At 36.6% G+C, this 19,637-nt stretch overlaps 1 protein-coding gene across 1 annotated transcript; it reads right to left on the bottom strand.

Annotated features, from left to right (window-relative positions):
* Positions 1-14,935, bottom strand: LOC111347387 (nuclear RNA export factor 1-like). The gene is made up of 13 exons (XM_088724724.1): positions 14,800-14,935; positions 9,534-9,729; positions 8,866-9,004; positions 8,282-8,365; positions 7,769-7,876; positions 5,812-5,940; positions 5,007-5,076; positions 4,133-4,221; positions 3,264-3,371; positions 2,540-2,655; positions 2,019-2,055; positions 1,057-1,125; positions 1-250 (listed from the first exon to the last, which is right to left on the bottom strand). The coding sequence occupies exons 1-13, from the start codon at positions 14,882-14,884 to the stop codon at positions 155-157; spliced, it is 1,326 nt and encodes a 441-aa protein (XP_088580850.1). The 5' UTR covers positions 14,885-14,935; the 3' UTR covers positions 1-154.
* Positions 14,936-19,637: the final 4,702 nt, after the last annotated feature.

The raw sequence follows: 19,637 nt of genomic DNA on the forward strand, positions 1-19,637 counted from the left end.
CGAAGGATGTCATGTTCCTTAACATTTCACTGGGATATAATAAAACTTCAAAACCCCAAAACACTTTCATGAAATACATATGTTGGCCTTTTGAAGAGGCAAGCTCTTCATACTTTTGTATAATGGTTGAGATCAGTAAAGTAGAGACCACAATCTACATTTTCTGGGTGCACATAAAAATATGAGCTACATACTGGTCAATGAATTTTAGCACCAGGTCCTTAACTGCAGGATCACCAAAAAAACTTTCCTAAAAATCAAATGAATAAATAAATAAATAATTCCATTTGGATTTAATTCAGTAGTCTGAAGTGAAAGAGAAACCACTCCTAGTCACAGTATTTAACTATGCAATTCAATTTATTATTGTTGATTGGATATAAAAAAGTTAAAAAATAATGTAGCTAGAACATGGTCACTTATTCACAATGATCACATGCTTGCTTGTACAGTATTTACCGTGGCAAATAAGAACGATTCTGTAAATTATAAATTTCAATTCCGTGTATATGTGGCCCATGAAAACACTGGCCAGTTTTTTTCCTCTTTAATTTTATCCATAATCCTACCTCTAAGTCATTGTCACAAGTCAAACACAATTACTTCCACATGTACATGTACATTTTAGGTAATTCTAAGACCAATTATTCAGAGGCAGAATTGGCTAAATCAGAGGGACCTAGCTCCCACAGGTAGTTCTAAAACTTATTAATATAATTTTAAAGCTGAGCAAAGGGTTTCCAGCTATCTGGTCAAGTGGTTTCTTATATGACGCTATATAAACCGCTCCACACAGTTCATATAAAATGATAAAATAAAATGTTAATAAATGTCACTAAAATGTTATGATTTTAGAAATTTCTCTGTAGTTCAGCTCTGAAATTATACTAAAACAATTATTCACCTCAGGTTTGGTGAATATTGTCAAATAATCCCCTCGACTTCGTCTTGGGGATTATTTGACGATATTCACCTCGCCTTTGGCGAATAATTGTTAAATTTAAGTTGTTAGTTTTACACAAGTGTGTATACAGTTATAACAACAAAGCACTGTACCTTTGACGCAGGAAGAGATTCCTCAGAGGGAAGGTCAAATCCTATTGGTGGGGGAAGTTCATGGCCATCCTAATAATAATACCACAGTACTTAATTAGTGCAAGATGTTGTTGACTTCCCTTCCCCCCCCCCCCCCCCACAATACAAACAGGCTGTAACCTGTTAAACCTGTTACAGCTAAGCTCACTTGATGTCACAGGTTAAGATGGTGATTATTGTCACAACACACTTGGCCACATGTTACATTTTGCTAAGCCAAGGTGATATCTCCAAACTAACAGCTGCATTAAAACCTTTACCACCCAAGATCTGATTGTAACTCTCCCCTCTAACTGCTACACATTTCCTTGTAAATTAGTTATGAAAATTTGATGTTTGATCAAGGCAACAACTTCTACCTGATACGTTTGAGTATTCTCATCACCTGTTTGCTGGATAATGTATGGATATTATAGGGAGAAGTTACATGTCAATCAACTCTGGGAGTTAAAGGGTTAAAACTTAGTGGCAGCCCAAAAAGTCTATGTTTATACTACCAGCTGGGTAGGATCTCTTTTAACTTTGATCTCCCCCCTCCCCATAGTTACATGTCTTGAGAAACACTATGTGAACATTACCAAGATGGTACAGAACTTGTTAAAAAAAAAAGGTACATGAAAACCGAGTTTTACCTGAAGAGTAAATGACTTTCTCACAAATGAAACAAAACTGGTGGGTTTACCCAGTGTACTGCTGTTGTTTGGTATTTTTGTAACAAGCAAAAAATTGCTCAATTGTCTTATTAAGTAGCAACTGAAGATACTTTGACATTTTTTTCTCAGGTCAATATTAAAACACACTAAAATTCCACAGCCATGTTGATTTAACTACAATGAAACTAGAAGAAAGTCTGTAATAGATTGAACATACAATGAGTTGGAAAAAAAAAAAAAAAAAAAAAAAGAAAAAAACATTTCTCTTACCAGACTGGTTACTTTAGGAAACCTGCTTCTGATAGCACTAAATACAATACAGCAAAAATAACATTAGACTGATATTAACCTGTCATTCAAAGCTATTTGCGGAGTGATACCATGGATCCTGGTTTTGTTAGCATAGAGTGACTAAGAGAATTTATTTACCTCTCCACCTAGATGAGTCAACCCCCCAGCATTTAAAAAGGCTTCCCTAACAATTTGCTGGTGCCCATTTAAATGTATGTTATTGGAAAGTGAGGTGTTTCACCTAGTATCCCAATACCTCAACCTAACCACTTCAACAATTTGGCAACTTTCTCTAGAAATCTGATTGGCAATGTTTTTTTCTTCTTGCCCTGAAACTGAAATGTTAGCACCTTAGAGCACTTACCATGTGAGGGTTGCACATTTGTGCATGTGTGGAAATCATAAGATCCTTTTTTTTTTAGATTTATAATAGAGTAGGAAAAACTTACTGCCATTTGTAGTTACATGTAAACGTAAAGCGATGGACAGGCAAGACACACCTGGTATACGAACTTTGTTTGTCTTGAAATATATCGCAAAGAGGATTGCCATCAAGTGCAATGGTTTGGAGCTGACTCAAGGACTTTATCTTGTCCAGTTCTTCTACAGCTCTTAACTGCAAGAATTTAAAATCTGTGAATAAATCCTACTTCTACAATGTAACATGTGGCACTTTCCACTCTTCTGTGCAGTTATACAACTTCACATTAGATTAGTCAACTGGATTCAACAAGCTCATGCTAGAGGATGAGAAACAGTTCTCAAAAATGGCAATTTATTTTTTAGAGCGATGCTTCTTGTACAGGTAGATTCAATCTTTAAAAAGCTTCTAAAACACTATTAACTATTAAATGATGGAGAGTTGTTAAGATATAAATTTTCTTCGACCACAGAAACATGGTTCTGAAATTTTTTTCTTTTTGATGTATCTTACGAGACTTTTCTTTTCTTGGCTTCAAATTTTTCAAGCCAATTGGATTCAGAATTCCAATTGTTTCACACAAGGATAAACATGTAAAAGTAAGCAAAGGAAATTAAAATAAAATTCGTTTGAACAAATTCTAACCAAAGACTTAATTGAGCCAGAGTTTCTGTGACTTTCTGCAAAGTTCTTTTGCTGAACCAGGAATAACAAAGAAAGCACATTATCTACATGTCCCCAAGATCACCCAAACACAATGAATATGCAATAGTTACAAACTCCTTGGAAATAATAGTACTGACTTGATTATTGGAGATCTTGATATGCTTTAAGTTTGATGTTTCCTTTGCAAGGTCCTTAAAACCATCCAAGCTCTTTAGGCGATTGTTACTTAAGTCAAGTGACTGAACCTACATTGAACAACAAGGGAAATATTTTACAAAGGTATACAAAATTAATTGATAGTGATGATGATGCTAATTCATTTACATCATTACAGTACTTTGCTGATTACATGCATTGACCACCTCCCAGTTAGCTCAATGGATAGAGCGCTGGGCTGTTGTGCGGGAGGTCGAGGGTTCAAGCCCCGGCCGGACCAACACTCAATGTCTTAAAATACTTGAGAAGAATATGCTACCTTTCTATAACATCAAGAAAATTAATGGTGAGATATTCTAGTCTTCTCGGATAGGGATGAATAAATGGAGGTCCCGTCTCCTGCAGGGTTAGGGGTAGGAGATGTTAATTTCCCACACACGTGATTGCTGTGTGATGGATGTCCTCCCCTGGGGTGGGATGGGTGGGATTTATTGGGTGGACTACTCTCATGGTTGATATATGTTCCGTTCTAGTCCCACCTTACTGCGGTAATGCAGTATAAACGGTTAGAAAAAAAATTATTCTGAAACTCTTCTATTGGCATTGACAATTCTTACTTGGCATAAATAACCACACGTGAATACAAAGGAAATTAAACCATATCCTATCTACCAGTATTCGACATCATTCTTCTGTTTCTAAACCACGGCTCAACCAACCCCAAAGAACCAACCTGCTCTTAAAGTACGCAGATTCCCAAGGCAAAAATTTATTAAATGTACTACGAGGATTTTTTCCTCTCCTCAATTTTCTAGAAACTTTCCTTAACTGATAAATTTTAAATAATCACCTCAGGGCAGTTCTCTCCAATAATTTTCACAATTCCTGATGCCAGCCAATATCTTGACAGTACTCCTTGTACATTATTTGAATTTAGCACTGTTAGAAGCAAAAGTACCATCATGATTGTAACTGCTGTTTCACCTTACTTACAAGGTCTTTATAGGAGAGTTTACAAAAATTGAACAAGGCAGTTATACAATGTAAAACTTTTTGATAAGGGTACCTGTAGCACTATGAAAGCTCAATAAATTTTGAAACAAATATTGAATGAATTAGTGGATAAAGGTCATTTTAATTAGTTTTGCTTCCAAGAAAAAGTTCTCCTTGCTTAGCATTGTAACACAATATCCACATAAATGATTTTGGAAGCAATTTGGAATAAGGAAGAATGAGAAAAACTTTAAAATTGAAAAGATTCATTCGACAACCTTTTACATGCACAATCACGTGATTTCTGTTTTAGGTTTGCATCAAATTCATCAGTGCTTGTGTAATCCAAATTACACAAGAGGCCGTGCAAGAAACTGTGAATATGCACTTAATCTGAACTATCTGCGCCCTCAACAAAATTCAACTTCACCTGATATGTTAACTTTTCACTATGTAAGGATTTGGAAAGGGAAATTTTCCACACACACACACACACACACACACACACACACACACACACACACACACACACGTGACATTTTAAAATATAAGTAGCTACACATTATAATTTAGAACAAATGTGGTGAGGCTTAGAATTTGATGAAACAGTTAATTCTCCAAATGTTTCAGTAACAATTACCAGATGTTCAGAGGTTATTTACAGCACTTTTCCATGCAACCCTTTATATAAGACCTAACTTTAACCCTAAGCAAGTAGACTTACAACATACCTTTATCGTGAAACAAATCAGAGAGGTCAAGTACTTTTGCCATATTATCATAACGTTCACTGAGACACTCCTACATTGTATGAAACAGTTGAAGAAAAGATGATTCAGCAGTTAGCAACTTAATAAATAAACTTAGGAATTAATCTTTTAAACATGTCAGTGTGCTAATAAGTTGTATAGGATTAGTTCTATTGTCCAATTTCAAATAGCATTTGCAGAGCCTAACGATGTATTAACTGTTTGTTCTCAGTCACAAGATCATGGATACATGTTCACTCGAGTGCAAAAAATTTTGACCATTAAAAATCATGAACCGTGATCAATTCAGTGATACCCATGGTCTTTATAGGTATTGTTTGCATATGATTTTATATTTTCACAGTTCACTTTTCTCATTCTTGTGAGAAAATCTTTCGTTACAATTATCCTTCTCTTATAGGAAAGCATTACCAGTAATAGCTTGTATCTTATTTTGGTTAACTGACACCCATAAAACCATTTGGAATTGCATTATGCAAAACTTGCATAAATGGTGTAATTTCTAAACATGATAGACAAAAAAGGACTTCCATTTGAAGCATTGCTCATGAATGAATTGTCAATTTAAATGATGCCATTGCTTCAGGGAACCAACATTCCAAATTCCAATTAGATCTGGAAACAGTGGACAAGAAGAGCCACCCAGTGGAATGTCCATTGCTAAATTATTTAATTATTATTATTTATGATGTTGACAACGAGAATAGTGATGATGAAAATGATGGTGATGATTAATGCAAACTATAATTATGTATAAATTACTCACCCTCAATACTTGTTTTGTGGCATCATCTAATGAATCACCACCTCTACTACTGCCATCATGAACTTCACGAACAGGAAAATTATTGGTTTGGTTTTGGGGTGGGGGACTCGGACGAACACTCACTATCAGCTAAAAGTGATAAACAGATTACAGAAAATGGTTTAATCGCAGAAGTATCATTTGGTTGATGGTACATGTATAACGTTCTCAGTATCATTTGGTTGATGGTACATGTATAACGTTCTCAGCTGATTACAGCTGTAACAGCAGTCTAAAAAAGGAATGTTATCATAGGTAGCCTACATGAAGCAGGGATTTTGTTAGAAGCTGGCAACTGGCAATTCTGGTGGCTCCCCCCCCCCCCCCCCCAATAATGGAGCTGCCTACTATGGCCACTTCACCTCCTGGTTTTTTTGGAAACAGGCAGTCATCAATATAGGTGTTTTTTGTCAATATTTTGTCTCCTTTTTGGTTGATGGGTGATTTCTGTAACAAGTTCTAACAATTCAATCAACAACACAAATGGTTCACTGTGTGCCATATTGAATGGACAGAAGAGAAAGACTGGAGACAAATTTGACTCAATTACCATTGAGTTGTATTCTGCCTACTAACCAGTATGTCCTAGTATACCCCTACTTCTGAAATTAATTAAATCCTTGCTGTAGACACTTTGATCGATAACATGAAATTGACTGCTAGTAACCTGGCTGCAGAATATTCTACCAACTCAAGGGGGGAAATATTGCCAAAACACCACATCAATGATCAGACATAGCTAGATCTCTTATGATCAACCTGTAAAGTCCTGCCTGTTTAGAGATCCTAGGAAGTAAACACTTTTACCCTAAAGGTCTACATGTCTGTGTTTAAAGAAAAGCTGCATGTCAAACACTTTATCCTTTACCACTGTTTTGCGTGCAAGAATTAAATTGTTTCTCTGAAACTGTGGATCAAGGTCAGTGCTTTCAATCAGACCCAGCACCTGCCGGAGCTCCGGCAGGTATTCTGTTGTGAGTCGCTACGTATATTTCACCAAGCTCAAGTTGCAGTCACCACGCTCAAGTCGCACTCAAGTTGCTCTCCGGTGGGTGCTGTACCGAAGTAGCCACCTATTTCAAATCTTATTGAAAGCACTGTCAAGATCCTTGAGAAGCTTTTTGAACATCTTGATCCTTGATTCTTGATACCCAAGCCTCCATCCTCAATAGTCTGAAGGATCAAGTTTTGAGAAAAGACTGTTGCAGGGCTCGAAAAATATTTGAATTACACCTCGCCCGTTGGGCAAGTAACCCTTAAGTTTTGCTTGCCTGGGGCACTTCCCTGCTTGCTCAAGTTTTCAAACTAATTAATAATTCATGAACCCAAGAATGGATTTTAATGTAATAAGATATATAACACTTTTTATTTAGTGTTTCGCCGAAAACAGAGATTTACCTGGATTTTAGCCTCAAAGGGCTAGCTTCGTTTTTGCGGTAGAAATATGTGACTTCTCAGTTTTCACGTACAATTTCTATAGTTTTAATTAATATGTCGCTGTTGAGTTAAGTTTCGTACAGAGAAACCGAAACATTCTTGCGGGAAATTGCTACAATTAAGAAATAAACACAGTGTTTTCGTTCCCAACGCGGCTATTTTTATCCTGGAAAGAAATTTGATCGGGGAAGACTTTGATCGCGGGCTAGGCAACCACTTCTTAGCTGTGAGCGCGCGTCACGCAAACAACAAAACAATGCTATAAATTGTAATTTTCGTCAAGCTTCATCTAAACACTTGATTACCCTTGGAAAATGGCTTGCCCACTGAGTCCTTGCCCATTGGGCAAGGAAGGAGAGAAAGTTACTTGCCCGAAGGGAAAATCTACTTGTCCCAGACGACCGGACGGGGGTTTTATCGAGCCCTGCTGTTGGGTTACTTTTCCACGGCACTGTAACCAAAACACAGTGGCTTAAGTTACCTTTGATCCATCCTTGACAGTTATTTTGTGACTAACTCTTTTCAATGCTTCTGCAGCTTTACTTCCTTCAACAAAGAAGGCTGAAGACTCTCCCTTGAAGGGATGGAACTATAAAAACACAATTTTTCACAAGTTTTTGAAAAACATCTCAAATATCAAATACATGTTAACTCCAGTTTTCATCAGCAGAAAGAGAAGACTACAAGTTCAAATAGAGTGCAGCTACCCATGGTCCAATAAAATTAATTAAGGTCTATAGGAAATATCACTATTCTGCCAACTATTTTGCCAGCAACATTCTACATGTGCATGTCTTTTGAAATGTTTATTAATTCCAGAAAACATTTTGCCCTACCATAACCTAAATGAAACAAGAAGTGATTTTGTGTCTCTTTGCTTACACAAAGGAAAAGGTACTATGTCTTGCACCTCTGAGGAGTATCAAGCATAAACTTTAAGCTAGCAAAGCACTTTTCACTTGGAAATGGGAGGCACTCACTAACTATCACTCACACTAACTGGTTGGAAGGCCTCTTCACATGTATTCTGCAGTTTTTTTATAAGCCATTCTTTGTCGTGTTTTTTCCCTTGTGGTATCTATGGATGGGTCACATCAACAGAATAAAAATAAATAATGAAATAAAGGTGGAAATCAATCAATAAAAAGATCGCAATCTAAAAGAGAATGTGTATTGACAGAAATTTCAACTCTCTATGTACTTATCACAATGTCTTAGTCATATACATGTAGATTAGAACAATGGCAATGAAATGCTTTTCTATACAACTTGAAAAACAATACTGGTAATAGAGATTTCTTTTTCCCCATTGCTACAAATATTCTGATTGTCATGAACACAAGGAATGTTTGAACAATTATTTATCAGAATAGCAACAGGTTCAACATGTTGGGAAGATAGCAACAACGAGGGGTACGTCATTTACACGTACATGTCTGAAGTTGAGAATATACTGATGAAATGGTTAAGGGCCAATTTCAAGTAAGACTTCCTGCAACTAAAATATGGAAGGTTCAAAACATTTACAGGTATGTACATGTAGTTGTGCAATTGTATCCAAAATATTTTAATACCCACCACAACTTTATACCAGTCCGACTTATTTCCTTGAGTTCCTGCAGCTCTATCAGGGACTGCCCCTAATCTAGACCTTACATCACCTCTATTACTTCCTCTGTCTCCACGACGAGACGGAGGTCTTCTGTTGTAAGGATTGCTACATCAAAATAACCATAGACATTAATAAAATCGTTGCAATGTAAATTCATGAATTGAGGAAATACAATAAACAACACTGTAGTAACTGTTGAAAAGCTGACTTTTGGATCTTAGACCCAGTTGCCAGAACAACATGGTGTACCATCAATCCCTAATATTTAATATCTGCCACCCCATAAAATAAATGGTAACTGCCATTCTTGTATATGAACAAACAGGAGGCAATATATTTTACCACAGTAGGCAGTAATAACACAATCTGATTGGCCAATTTGCCATTGGGAATAAGAGTACTGACATTGCTGCTCACGTAAACGTGTCATTATTGTGGTAAAAAAGTGCTTAGTATGGTCTGTGCTCTTATCAACAATGATATTCATCATTACAGTGGTCAAAATTTGTTACGGACTCACTAGGCTACACCTTGTCAGGACACATTCTGCCACTGTGATGACAAATATTGTTGTTGATAAGAGTGCTGCAGAGCAGGCTAATTAAATCACTGTTGATTTGTTCACTATTCTCACTATCTTGATTGAGATCTTTGGCTTCCTTCATCCATGTCTATGTCATCATCATCATCACCAGCTAAGTGTGATCTAGGATGAGGATAGCTTCCATGGTGGCTACTGCTACGCCCTCTTCCTCTCCCCCTTCCTCTACCCCTGCTTCTGCCTCTTGGTTGTCCTCGAAAAGAATGCCCCCTACCTGGCTTCTCAGATTCTAAACACAAAAAAAAATTGTTTAAAAATAAATTAGGAAAAATATTTTGAAGAAAATTTAAATGAACACTAAAAAAACCTGAGAGGGTATCAATAGTCTTCTAGGCCGGAAAAACAAGGTCCGAAAAGATATAAGCTCTTTAAAATGCCCGCGAACCAAACAAGTATGCTATAATTACTCTGAGTTCCCTGATATAATGAATAAGTATTTTTCTTCAGTTGGATATAATTTAGCCTTTAAAATGCCAAATCCATCAAAACAATTTACTGAATATCTTCCAAAGTTAAATTCCTCTGGTTCATTCTTGTTTAATCCCATGTCTCCTTCTGAAATTGAACTTGAAATTCCTCAAAATAAAGCTCATGGATTATATTCTCTACCTATTCGCATTTTAAGATCTGCTAAACATGTCATTAGTCAACCTTTGTCTATAATTATAAATAAATCACTCAAATGTGGAACTTATCCATCTAAGCTAAAACTTGCTAAAGTTATTCCAATATATAAAAATGATGATGAATCTGACCCTTCTAATTATAGACCTATATCTCTTCTGTCTGTTTTTAATCATATTTTCGAAAAAATGATGTATCATCGTCTCAAATGCTTTCTTGAGAAACGTAATATACTTAATGATTCACAATATGGTTTCCACGAGAAACGATCTACTGAACACACTATCCTGGACATAATCAGTCAAATTGAAAATAACATCATTGGACAAAAAGATGTATTCGTGTGGTATATTCATTGACTTGAGGAAGGCCTTCAACATGGTCGACCATTCAATATTATTGCAAAAGCTGAATCATTACGGAATACGTGGAATAGTGAACAAGTGGTTTGCTTCTTACCTAATAGGTTGACAACAAACAACACAAATTGGTGTTAAAAATATATCCAAGAAGGAAGTAATCTTATCAGGAGTTCCACAGGGGTCGGTGTTAGGACCCCTACTTTTCCTCATTTATACAAACAATATATCTAATAGCTCTAATAGATTTAAATTTTACTTATTCACAGATGATACTAATCTCTTATATGCTGATAAAAAAGATCTTAAGTTACTCAAAACCATAGTTAATGCTGAACTCTGTAACATCTACGATTGGTTAATTGCTAACAAGTTATCGGTGAATATAAAAAAATCTAACTTTGTTATTTTTCGGCCTAGAAAGAAAAAACTGAATCACCAAATAAATTTGAGAATCTTTGACCATCATACTAACAGTTACAATTCTCTAGAACGCAAGGAATTTATTAAATACTTGGGAGTGCTTATTGATGAAACTCTTTCATGGGGTCACCATATTGCTCCTATTGCATCCAAAATAAGTAAATCAGTCGGCATTATCTCTAGATTAAGACACTTTGTACCCCTTAGTACTCTAAACCACATTTACAGGTCACTTATCCAACCCTATTTGTTGTATGGTATAGTTGCATAGGGTCAAGCTGTAAAAATTCATAGAGATAAAATTCTAATCCTTCAAAAACAAGCCCTTCGCTTAACCCATTGACGTCCGGTGCGCCCTCATGCGCCCGGAAATAAAACCCCTCTGAAAATCCAGTGCGCCCTCATGCGCCCTGTCAGATATGACTCGTTTTTATTGGCTGTAGCTAAGAAACCGTAGTCCCCTGTGTATTGAAATATATCTGAATGTGACCTGCATAAATTAACCTTTCATTTGATGTTATGTTTTTCATTCTGCGATTCGTGTGTGATTTTTAGCGAATTTTTGAAAATAGCATTCAGTATTTTAGCATGGCTTCTCGCGGATTTGACGATACTTCGCGTTCTTCCGATGAAGAAGAAGAAATCTTCCTGATTTTTCTCTCTCGAAGTGGCTGAAATTCGACAGGAACGGCAGAGAAGGCTACAAGAAAAATCTGCGTGATGTTGATCGAGAAATCGGGTAGATCTTTGATTTCGGCAAGCGCTAAGGGGGAACAAACTCCGATGTCCATATTTTTGCTAGCAAAGAAGAAGAAGACGATGAAGTAGATAGCGACAACGAAGATATGCCTTTGAGGTTCAATGGTCAAACACATTGAGTGAAATTGACAACGAAGAGTTTACCATAATTTCCTCATGGCGCAACGAAAGATCTGGGCGAGGGTGCAACATCGAAAGATTTCCTTAATCTTTTCATCGACGATGGGGGAAAGCAAAGTGATACACGCGCCTTCGAAACATATGCTTGTGAGCAATGCGGCGTTGCATTATGTCAGCAAATGCGTGGCGAACTCTCCTGCTTTTCAAAATAGCACGGAGGAAATTAACTCTTAAAAAAACACTTAACCTTTGATCTTAAATTGCACCTTGTTTTTTTTTCGTTCTTTGGAGCGCTGTATTAGGCCGTAAAGCCCAATTTCATTTCACCTTCACTTTGCGAGTCGCGAACTGGTCAAAGATAAAAACAACTTTCTTTGTTTGGTATAATCTAAGCTTTGTTCGTAGTCTCTAACTGAAAGGGTTCTATTCAATCGATAGTTATTTCATTCTTCAATACTTCCATAGACAATTTTCTGCCAGGTCTGTGTAGGCTTAACTTGTAACTTCTAGTTTTTTTTACCTCGTGACATTCACTGATGTCAGCACTGGCGGTAAATTCAAATTTGATCTGTGCAAGAAGACTTACGAATTTCACTCTCTTACCAGTGAGATGGCCTGTTTTAATGCAAAATTTTTTTGACTAATTCTTTTTCTTTGCATTTCTGCTGAGTTAAGAGCAGCAATTGAGACTTACTGTGGTTTTAAACTCATCGGCACTGATGAGCTTGGAGGAAGGTGCCGTAGCACTGTGGCAGTCGCGCTGACTACCCACAGCAGGGAGGTTACCATGGCGACACAACCTCGGTCCACCCCCCTGGCACCTGTCACACTGACAAGTCAGTGGAATTGTTTTTTTATACTTACCTGCTCTTGGCCCACCATAGAGGAGGGAGGGCGGGAGCACAAGAGGCGGCTCACGTTAGGATCCGCGACGATCTCAAAACGTACTGAAAACCTCGTGACCCTGCAATTGCAAAGGGGGCGCCCCGCAGCATGTCCTCCGCTGACCATCATGCCTTGATTTTAACCTTGCCTAAATTTCATTTAGCCTCATTTAACATGTTTTCATTTCCTTGTATATAGTAGGTAGTACAGTGATAGTCACTTTGTTTACTTGATGTCCATACTTTAATATTTTTTTTAAAAAAGCATAACATACATCTACAGTATTTAAGCAGTTTAAGTAATTCTTTATTGTATTGGCAATCATGTTTTAAAGTTTCACTGCTGAAGAGTAAAACCAAGACATAAAATGGTAAATTTGTTTGGACCATGTGGTTTTTTTTAATTTGACAGCTATTTTGTCTGGATTTTCAGGGGTGGTCTGGGCTGAGGGCTTTGGACCCTATTGGGTTAATGTACTTTGGTGACTACAGATCTCATGCAATCCTGTTTTCTGTTTCTTCTGGTTTTCTTTCTTTGGATATGCTTTACTTTAAATCAGTTGCCATCACGATGCATGATATATCCAATAATTTGTCACCTTCTAACATATCTAACTCATTCACTTATCAAGCTAATATTCATCCTTATAAGACAAGATCATCTTCAAGAGGCAGCTATTTTGTTGAAAGTTCAAGATAAGATATACAAAAAAGGGCATTTTCAAGAAATGGTGTTAGAATCTGGAATAGCTTGTCTTGTGAAGTGCACCAGCTATCAAAATACAACTTTAAGAGTAAAACTCATGATTTCCTCCTCCAGAGACTCGAAAAATATGACGATTATATTGATTTGTCTACTTTAATAGCACAACTATAAGACCCCAGCTTGTTCTGTTTTCTTGCCGTATCTTAAATGTACTAAATGTAGTTGTAATTTGTCTAGAATTTTGAATCTCTTGCTCTGTAAATCTTTTTATTTTATATTTTATAATATACGTATTAAACACTGCCCACCTCGACTAGCCTTTGCTAACTGCAGGCAGTGCATATTTTTTGTAATATTGTAATCTATCACTGAAATATATCATTAAACTTGTATTAAAACCAAAATCCTTATCGGATACAAAATAAAAAAATCCGTTGGTATTTTTGGCGAAAACCAGACCAAATGCTAAAAAACTAAAAATCTGCAAACTGCAAAGAACACAAAAATCAAAAAACAGATCTAAAAAATAGCCAAAACCGCAAACGAAAAATCCCAACACCTCCTTCCATATGACAGAGCTGAATAATGAAATGCTACGTCAGAGGGTATGTGGTCAACAACGTGGGCTCAAGTCTCCTTGGTCTAAAAATTTCACGAAATTAGTGCGAAATAATAAGGGCTGACTTTTAAAACCGAGGAACTCTGTTTTCGTCGAAGGCATTTTCCTATTTCCAGAGTTTTTAAGGAGAAAATTTATTTTTGAAAATTTTTAGGGGGTGTACCAAGTTTTTGGAGGTTGTTCTGTAAAAGAAAAGTGGCAAGGAAAACAATGCCTCGAAGCAACAGAATAGGAAATCAACCATGCACACGACTCAAAATCCGTGTTTCCGCGGCAAAACCTGGCGCATGCGTATACGTTATTCAGCTCTGTCCTTCCATACTGAATAACTCATGCTATCAATTACTAGCCAAAGAATTCTGTATAGTGGCTGAGAATAATCCAGTACCCATGCCTTTTGAATACTTTATCTCTCTTTAATAAAAATACCCCTAATCATAATCTGGTTCACATTTAACCATTTCGTAAATTTTTTTACAAACAAACCCTGTCTACCTTATATTCAAAAGGTGAACACTTGGTGTAAATTCAGATTTGTTTCTAAAATTTGCACTTGGAAACATGATCATGCCACACATGCAGGGTTTATTTTTTTGGGGAGATGGAGACACTCGAACTACTCTTTGCTCCGTCTGTGTCCCCTTTCCCTAAATTCCTTACAATTTCACCGTTTTTGACTCGCGGATTTAATTTGCGGAAACTACACATGTGAAATAATCGCTTTGTCGCGTATAGTCCACATAACCATCACGGAGATGAAAGATTCATTTCAATTGTGTCTATCAAAATCTATGCAGTACGGTACCTCTAAAACTCCTGGATCCATCTTGATGCGAAGAAACAGTTAATGCCGCGTCTTCTACGGCCTTAGCAAATAAATTCTTCGCCATGTTTCTTGCAGCTTTTCAAGTTTCACTCTCCTCGGCTGCAGAATCAGCAGCCTGGCCTTCTTCTCAGACCGCGCAGAAGCTACGAACTGGTCCCTGGAAGAAAGAAAGGGTCCCATCCTGTCTATTGCGATAAACAAAAAAATTGGAAAGTCCGAAATGGTAGAGTTTGCAGTTGAATTTTTTATGGTGGAGAAGCAATGACATAGATACTGGTAGTTTATAATCTCAGATAGGATACAGGTCACCTCCAAACAAATTAAAATTTATGAATTTTAGAATGGCTTAAGACAGATGGTTGAGAAGGACAATTAATACAATGCGCCACTGAACGTCTCATAAATTGCCAAAATTGTTCTTGTTTGTTTAAAGTTAGTTTAATTTGTGTGTTTTCTTTTTATGATGAATTGAGACCACGAAGGATCACGGCGCTGGGAGAGATGTTTTCTCTTTTATTTGAATTCCGCTGAGCTAATGGTTTTCATTGCAAAACATTTACGCCTTATCTTGCCGTGAAATATTTGGCGGCAAGAACCTGTAACCTGATTTCAAAATATCCTTTTGGTTGAAAATTGTGATTTTGGGAATATATATATATATTTGGCTCGGATGTTTTCTTTAGAGAAAGCAATTTGCGGCTCCAGTTTTGCTGAACTTTTGTATGATTTTAAAAGATGCCTGTGATTGAGAAGGACAATCAAACTCCAAAGTGTAATTAAATGACGCTTATATTGCCATCTCAAAAATGATCGAGGTTCTTCTTTTGAACAACATTGCACTTGTTCGTTCGAAGATGTTTTACTTTCCTCGTTTTACTGATAAACCGATATCACAAATAAAGAGTATCATATAAAACGATCATGGCGTTATCAGTATCGATGTCGAATGCTGTATAATTTGTGTTCCTCTCTCTCCTTTTGCAGCTTAGTTCAAACAGAAGCACATACAAGGGCTTTTCGACTGAGCTGCACTTTGCATTGAGATTAAGAAAATTTTTCGGCAGTAACTGCTTGCGAAATATCTATATATAAAAAAAAACGTACTTCAATTTACCATGGACAATAGCTCAAACTGTGATTTCTTATTTCTTGGTGCAAGTTAAATCTTTTGGCAGAAAGTAATTGAGAAAAGTCAAATGGACTTTTTGTCTGCCAGATGCTAGATAAAGGATGAAATTACTCATTCTTGATCTAAGGGATGTGCGATCGACTTTGAGCATTTAATGATGACCTTGAAGAATAACAGTTTTTACATTCATTACATTTTACGTTTTTACATTTACATAATAACGTTTTTACATTCTTGTCTTTTGAGATTAGTCTGCGCAAAAGGAATTAATTCTGACACCAGAAGGTTACATTATGCAGCAGAAGTAAGGTAAAAATATTGCATTCAAGATTTAAAGCTTAAATTATTGCGCAGTAGTCTTTCTGTGGGGTAAACTAGTGACTGTGTCTAGTAATTAACAATTCTCTCACCGCAGTTTTTGTCTCACAGGCGGGGTTAAGCCAAAAGTAGTTCAACGTAAAACAACCATCTTTGGTTTTTCCTTAACTTCTATGAGACAAAAATAACCTCATAAACTTCCTCACAAATAATGCTTGTCCTTTGTAGAAATTGTAGACACTGTATTAAAAAATATATATATATATATATATATATATATATATATATATATATATATCGGCAGTTCGACACTTTGAGTAATGAACTTTTACAAAATCTCATGTGTAGCCTATTAGAACCAACGTTAGTTAGGTGAAGAAGTCACTCATTGTCAATCCCGTGGTGGTGCGGTTAGTCTGTACTTCTTTTTAAAATGTTATCAATATCAATTTCTATGCTTTCTAATGGAAGATTACTGTTGCTGGTGGAAATAGCTTTTGGTTAAACTTTAGTCCCGTTAAGCTAATGGTTTTCATTACAAAAAAATTATGCCTTATCGTACCATGGAAGGTTTGGCAGCGAGAACCGGTAATCTGATTTCAGAATATCCTTTCGGTTTAAAATTTATGAATTCGTCTCAAATGTATCGGCAATACATTTTTGGCCAATGTTTTCCTTGAAGAAATCAATCACTGTGGCGGATCCCGGGGGAGGGTCCGGAAGGTCCGGACCCCCCCCCCCTATCAGACCTGACGCTTACAACTTTGAGACTGAAATTCTTACATCGACAGGATCGTATATCACTTTTTAACTGGCTGATTTTTTTAATGAATCCAAGTTAACGGTAAGCGGCCAAGGAATTATAACGTGCAATCGCGACTGGTGGGAGGGGGTGTGGGGGGGGGGGGTGTGGGGGAGAAGTATAGTTGCCTCAAAAGAGTCCAACAGTCCTTTCTGAACCAAAGTTTGGATCCCCCCAATCAAAAATTCCTGGATCCGCCCCTGAATTAACTGTTCCAGCTTTGCCGAACTATGGAATTGTTTTAAACATCACTATGAATGAATAGGACAATTCGACCAATGTGCAGCTAAATGACTCAGAACTCAGACATTGACATGTTTAAAGTCAATTAGGTTCTTATTTTGGAACGACTTTGTACTTGCTTGTTTGAAGATGTTTTACTTTTTTATCTTTACTGATAAATTAATTGATATCACGAGTTAAGAGTATCATGTAAAACGGTCATGGCGCTAAAGTCGATATTACAGGATATGTAATGTTTTTCTCTTTTTACTTTCAAACGGAGGCAGACAGGAGGGCTCTTGGAAGAGCTGAACTTTGCATTTAATTGGAGCATAGGAGCATCTTTCGCCATCAACAGCTTGCGAAATTGAAAACAAACACAAAGGACAGTACTTCGATTTACCATGAACTATTGTTCAAACTGTGAGCTCTTATTTCTTGGTGCTAGTTAAATCTTTTGGCCAAAAGTAATAATTAAGAAAAGTCAAATTGGACTTTTTGTTTGCCAGATGCTTGACAATGGGTGAAATTGCTTATTCCAAATCTAATGGAGGTGCGGTCGGCTCTAAGCTATTAATGGCTTTGGAGTTTCACGGGAACCGCGCTTTCCTCGTTTTCCCTTTTTAGTTGCGCCAAAGGACATAATCCTGAGACCAGAAAGTTACATGATGCAATAGAAGTAAGGTAAAAATATTGGATTCAAGATTTAAAGCCTAAATTGGTGCGCAGCAGTCTTTTTGCGTATTAACCAGTTGCTGTTTGGTTAAAACTCTCTAACTACGCGGTTTAGCCATAAGCTGTTTAACCTAAAACGAAATCTTACGTTTTTCCTTAGATTTGTTTGAGGAAAATATGCTCCATTTTTCTCCCGCGAATGACGTTTGTCCGTTTTAGACATTGTGTAATTTAATTTTTTTTAATTAAGAAAACACATTTGTTTAGAAGTCAACATTTCATTTTACCCCAAAAGGGATATTTTTTCAAGGCCTCAGAGGAAAGAAAATTACTTAAATAATTTTCATTCCGGTTGGAAGAAAAAAAGAGAGAAAAAAACCCGCATTCTGAGTAAAGTTTTAGTCTTACAGGTTGAAAACAGAGGAAAGGGGTGGATTAAATAAATTTTTTTCAGGGATTCCTCAAAAACTGAAATCAGTGGAAATGATTGAAATCGAAATTGAGAAAGAACGTGATCAAACAAGAAGCACGCAGGAAAGTTACAACCAGATAAGGAAATTTGTTGTCAAAGACAATATAAGACAAGAAACACCTTGACTGAGAATTAGAATTCGTTAAAGAAATTATCGGAAAATCTTCTGAAATGAACAAGCAGGCCAAGAAAGAGAGTTCAATCCTGATTGAACGCTTAACAATAAATAAAACAACAAAAAAGAATGAAATATTTTGTATTTACAAAGAGACAAAATCGATAAAAAGCAAAACATTCACTCGACTACATTATAATCTTTACTGCCTTACTCGGTGTATGATTTCAAGCCGCTAAATAAGTCATACAGACGCAAATCAGGACGCAATTACCAAAAGATAGTATCATAAAAAGCAGAACAAAGAGAAAAATTATTTGAGTAGTTAAATTTCTCATCTGCACATTTCAGCTGAGCTCTGTGGGTGCACCACTGTATAGAAATATTGTAAATATGAGTACCGTTTTTTGAGGCATATCCGGAGACCATTGTGAATCTAAAAGTCCCGTTTTGGCTCAATGAAAATGGAAAATGTTTTATTTCACCCCCCAAACCCAAAAATTTCTAATAAAAATTGGAAGCCCTAGTAGACGTTTAGAAGCCATCGACAAAGTTTATAATTTTGCCTCCCAAACTTGCGTTTCCAGTCATTTTTTCCCAGTTGTTCAGGTTCTGCACGTGATCAGAACGTGGCTGACGTCGATGGTGTGATCGCAGCATGATGTTTTTTGAACCTCTCGGCGATTCTCTCAAGTTCATAAAATACCCCGTGTGCCTTCATAACTCAGCAATGCACTCGGCGCGTTTTGACTTTATTTTTATTTTTATTATCATTATTATTATTTTTTTGCTTTCCCATAGACGAAACAGTGAGACTGGTGAAATCCAAAGTAGCTGTTTCCCTCCAGTGCAGACATTAAGAGTGTATTATTTTCAGCACTGAATAGTTTATAAAATCGATTTGGTTCTAACTGAATTTTCCTTTTTCTACCGATTGCAGAAGCTATGGTTGCAATGAAATATTTTGAACCAGCGTTCATCATGGCACTGCTTTTGTTAATTTGTCTTTTAACATTGAATTGGGATTCCGGTGCCTTAGCTACGAAAGGTGAGTGATTAATCTTTCATCATGACTATAACGGAT

Source organism: Stylophora pistillata, chromosome 6, assembly GCF_964205215.1.
Source record: "Stylophora pistillata chromosome 6, jaStyPist1.2, whole genome shotgun sequence".
Taxonomy (NCBI): Eukaryota; Metazoa; Cnidaria; class Anthozoa; order Scleractinia; family Pocilloporidae; genus Stylophora; species Stylophora pistillata.